Consider the following 5,246-nt stretch of genomic DNA (forward strand, 5'->3'; position numbering starts at 1 on the left):
TTGCAAAGAAGCTGGGAGAGATGTGGAATAACACTGCTGCAGATGACAAGCAGCCTTATGAAAAGAAGGCTGCTAAGCTGAAGGAGAAATATGAAAAGGATATTGCTGCATACCGAGCTAAAGGAAAGCCTGATGCTGCCAAAAAGGGAGTTGTCAAGGCTGAAAAAAGCAAGAAAAAGAAGGAAGATGAGGAGGAGGAAGAGGAGGAGGAAGATGAAGAAGAAGACGATGATGAATAAGTTGGTTCTAGTGCATTTTTTTTCTTGTCTATAAAGCATTTAACCCCCCCGTACACAACTCACTCCTTTTAAAGGAAAAAATTGAAATGTAAGGCTGTGTAAGATATGTTTTAAACTGTACAGTGTCTTTTTTTGTACAGTTAACACACTACCGAATGTGTCCTTAGCTAAGCCCTGTCCTGGTGGTGTTTTCAATAGCCACTAACCTTGCCTGGTACAGTATGGGGGTTGTAAATTGGCATGGAAATTTAAAGCAGGTTCTTGGTACACAGCACAAATTAGTTCTATATGGGGATGGTAGTTTTTTCATCTTCGGTTGTCTCTGATGCAGCTTATACAAAATAATTGTTGTTCTGTTAACTGAATACCACTCTGTAATTGCAAAAAAAAGTTGCAGCTGTTTTGTTGACATTCTGAATGCTTCTAAGTAAATATAATTTTTTATTAGTAAAAAATAATTAAATAAAGAAAAACCTTGCTTGAAATCCAGGCAAAGAGTCTCTTCTGATGACATCCTAGATACCCGCAGGAAATGCCTGGTTAATTCTTTGAGAATAGGAGCTTCCTCAAATACCCAGAATCCCCTCTCAAGGGCTGTGGTCTATTCTACATGTAAGTAAAGCTAATCCTTCTCTGGACTCCTCAAATATCTTATGCACACTTAAAATATGATTTCTTATCACTGCATACAGTACAATAAAATCTAAACTATTGCCCTAGTTTTCCCACATTATGCAGACATCATCTGTTGTTATATGTTTTTTATATTTACTCATTTTTTTAATCCTCACCCGAAGATACGCTTATTGATTTTTTAGAGAGAGAGAAACATTGATGTGAGAGAGAAACATCAACCAGTTGCCTCCTGTATGCACCCTGACATGGGATTGAACCCCTGACCTATGTATCTAAACCATAATGTTTTGGTGTATGGGACGACGCTCCAACCAACTGAGCCACGCAGGTCAGGCTATTTATTCATTTTTATAGCCAACGTCTATTTAATTATTTACTTATGTGTATGTACTTATACCCCATTAAATTTTAGAAATGTTTGAAGAAAGTTATGAACTAGCGGGAGCAGAATATCACTTCTATTATGTATTCAATGAATTTTCCCCTTGCTGATAGATAAAAGGCTGGATGTACTTGTTTTCAGTATTTGAAGAATAAACTCTTTTTAGAATGGTGGTTTAGCTGAAGCAGTAGATACCTTATTTAATCTAAAAAAAATACCTTTGTCTTTTATAAACTTTATTTTGCAGCAATTATACATAAACAAACATAATAACATATACCCAAATATATTCAATGTACATTATTAACACCAAGGTGAAAATGCTGCATGGTAAATTAGTAGGCATTGAATACAATTCAGGAGAATTTTTCAAAGAGCTTGTGAAAAAGACAACTCTTCATTTAAAATGCTCAAGAATAGTCCCTAGCCGGTTTGGCTCAGTGGGTAGGGCATAGGCCTGTGGACCAAAGGATCCCGGGTTCGATTCCAGTCAAGGATGCATATCTTAGTTACAGGCACCTCCCCAGCCCGAGTGGGGCCATGTGCAGGAGGCAACCAATTGGTGTGTTTCTCTCATATTGATGTTTCTCTCTGTCTTTCCCTCTCTCTTCCACTCTCCCTAAAAATCAATGGAAATGTATCCTTAGGTAAGGATTAACAAAAAAAATAAAATAAAATAAAAAGTAAAATAAAATGCTCAAGAATAGCACCTTTAAAATAACCCAAGCCAGAGCAGGTATTTGTTAAGTCTCACTTCCATTTGCTTTCATCTTAAGCAGAACGCCCTTCAGCATTACTTTCAGAAAGGCTCCTTGCCTTTGTTCTCAGCATTTTTCTTAATTCAAAAGTAGATGTGAGGTCAATTGAGAAAAATGAACAGTTAGTGTTGCCAACAGCCCTGCAATTGGTGTTGCATGTCATGAATATGGTGAGGGGCTTGGGTCAAATGCCAATACGATATTCAGTCGACTATGGATTACTAATGTGGAAGCTATAAAAAGCTGTGTTTGCAAATGGAAAAACAATGAAGAAAAATCTCTGTATTGTCCTCTGTACATGCCCACTTTCCTAGGCCAAGTCAGAATGGCTGAATGGTCCATTCATCATTAACAGTCACCCCTTCCCTGGGCTTGCCTTCGAGAATTAGCCTCTGTGATCTGAGATGAGCTCTTGCTAGCTCCTGGGGCTCTGTCTTGATTTTCCTCTAAGGATGGAGTCCATCCCTCGCCTGCCTACCTGATTGCATCTTTTTTTCAAAACCTTTCTCATTCTATAGTCCCATCACTTCAAAACCACAACTTTCCTAAGCCATTTGTTTATGTAAAATAATAAATTACCACCTTTCTCCCTTCAAAGGCTACATAGCTCAGAAAACTAAACATGACAAAAAACAATGAAACTTATTTTTGCAACTCCAATCAACAGCCATTCTTTGTGTCTAATATCTAACACCACAACAGCAAAATGATGATGATGATGATGATGACGACGACGATAGTTAGGATAACAATACAATCACAATAACAAAACTCAGCAACCTGGTATGTTTGGTCTTCTTAGACTTTGAACTCTTAAATGGCAAGAATAGGACCCTTTTACATGCTTTCAATACAGTGAAAGTGTGCATGTGTTTGTGTGTGTGTGTGTGTGTGTGTGTGTGTGTGTGTGTATTCTGAGTTTCTATTGGGCTGTAAGATACTTGAGAATAAAGGAAGCTGGGTCTCCTATTCATTTATTTTTCACTTGACTGGCTATGACATTAGCATATGTATGTAACAAATTTATCTAAAGACTTCACTCTCTGTTACAAATCATCCTAAATAAACATTGAAGTCGTATTTTTTTCTAGTTGTTTTCTCTTGCAACATCATTGTCATACTTTGCCTGTCATATTAAAATAAGTATAACCAGACATCACCATTAATTATTAGCTTCCAACCAGTATCTTCATTCGTATCAGTCAGGGTAGGCTAGATAATGCTGTGATTTTAAAATTATTTCAGTGGCAGAAAATAACATGAATGTATTTATTGGTACAGGTTTATTGAGGATCATTTGGAAATTCTGCTCCAATATCTTCATTGTACTCATTCTAAGACCCAGACAGAGAGGCCAGTCTCTACCAGATATTGAGGTAAAGGAAAAAGAGAGCATGGAAGAGCATATGCTAGCTCTTAAGCTCTTAAACTCTACCAAATGGCTTTAAACCGCATTGGACAAAGCAAATCTCATGGCCACATCTGAATTTAATAGGTTGAGAAGTATAATTCTTCCTAAAAAGGAACACGGAATAATGTCAAACAATGACAAAGTCTACCACTACATTTAACTAGAGTTCTACCCTTTACACAGTGAATCCCTTTAGATGATGCCCCCACAATAGCCTTTCTTTGGCACACATCGTCCCCCATCTCAGCATCCTTGAGCTTCATCCTGTACTGATGTTACCTCCCATCCAGCCCTTGCTCCAGTTCCACTTGATCTTGGTCTGATCTCCTGCTTAAACCTTGTTGCCTCCGTTTGGCTTCCAGTATCAACTTAGATTTTGATGCCTGGGTTCATTTGATTACTTTAACTTCTGATCTCTTGGGTCCTCTTTTGGATTATGTCTTGTCTCCTTTCTAGCTCAGTACAATAAGACATTCTATTTAGCATGTTGCCCTTTGGACACAGCCCCAGACTCTGCATCTTTCGTAATGGGCAAAGTCACAGTCTGACACTTCCAGATCCACTCCCACACCCTGGCTCCTGACCAAATGGGTCAGGTATGGCACCCAACACCTCACAGGGGTCATACCATCCTAGGATACATAATATTATTATCCCAATTTTATAGCTACATAGACAAGATTTTGGAAGGTAAAATAATTTGCTGAGGAACACAAAGATCACACTTAACATATTTTTGTTCACCACCCACTCTTTTGTAAGGCCTGAGAGAAATAGATAGGACAGTATCTGAAAATAACCAAGGTTTGATAGGGGCCTCTGGAAAAAATAAGGACATTCATGTTTTCATGGGCAGGGAGGGTAGATGTGGACACAAAAGAGACTGCATCAAATCTGGAGTTTGAACATTGCCCCCTCTGGTCTGACCGTGGCCAACCCTTTCCCTAGATGCATGCAGAATAAGCATTTTAGAAGAGCAGCAACATTTCTTCTCAGGTGGAAGTGCTCATTTAGACTATGGAGACTCCACGAGGCATAAACACCATTAATGGTTTTCCTTCTTCGCTGTCCTCTGAGGGGAACATAAGCCTGACGAATTCCTGAGTGCAGAAGCAAAAAAGCTCCGCAGAGCAACCAAAAAACAAAACATGCTCACACCTAAAGTCAGTGTTTGTGATAGGGACTGGCCCGTTCACCTTCCCACGTGGATTTAAGAGTTTTGAGGTTAATAGGGGTCTTGAAGTGACCACTGTGTGGTGACCACTATTGAGCAGCTGAGTTCCCTTGGTCCTTGGCTACTTGCCCCTACCTCTTACATTTGGAAAGTAATTAAACATGGGCTAAGGAGACCCTAAGAAGCCGAGAGGCAAAATGTCATCGTATGCTTCCTTTGTGCAAACTTGCCGGGAGGAACAGAAGAAGAAGCACCAAGATGCTTCAGCTTCTCAGAGTTTTCTAAGAAGTGCTCAGAGAGGTGGAAGACCATGTCTGCTAAGGAGAAAGGGAAATTTGAAGACCTGGCAAAGGCGGACAAGGCTCGTTATGAGAGAGAAATGAAAACTTATATTCCTCCTAAAGGGGAAACAAAAAAGAAATTCAAGGATCCCAATGCACTCAAGAGGCCTCCTTCAGCCTTTTTTTTGTTTTGTTCTGAGTATCACCCCCCATCCCCCAAAAAAGGAGAGCATCCTGGCCTATCCATTGGTGACGTTGCAAAGAAGCTGGGAGAGATGTGGAATAACACTGCTGCAGATGACAAGCAGCCTCATGAAAAGAAGGCTGCTAAGCTGAAGGAGAAATATGAAAAGGATATTGCTGCA

The 5,246-nt window shown here is 39.5% G+C and overlaps 1 protein-coding gene and 1 pseudogene across 1 annotated transcript; both read left to right on the plus strand.

The window, feature by feature from the left end:
- Nucleotides 1-2: 2 nt before the first annotated feature.
- LOC102253314 (high mobility group protein B1-like) lies at nt 3-356 on the plus strand (the record flags this gene model as incomplete). The annotated part of the gene is made up of 1 exon (XM_005875858.2): nt 3-356. A coding segment is annotated over one exon (237 nt), but the record flags the coding sequence as incomplete, so codon positions are not given.
- A 4,405-nt stretch (nt 357-4,761) lies between these two features.
- LOC102253614 overlaps nt 4,762-5,246 on the plus strand; it is a 12,598-nt pseudogene continuing 12,113 nt past the window's right edge.

Source organism: Myotis brandtii, unplaced genomic scaffold, assembly GCF_000412655.1.
Source record: "Myotis brandtii unplaced genomic scaffold, ASM41265v1 scaffold470, whole genome shotgun sequence".
NCBI lineage: Eukaryota > Metazoa > Chordata > Mammalia > Chiroptera > Vespertilionidae > Myotis > Myotis brandtii.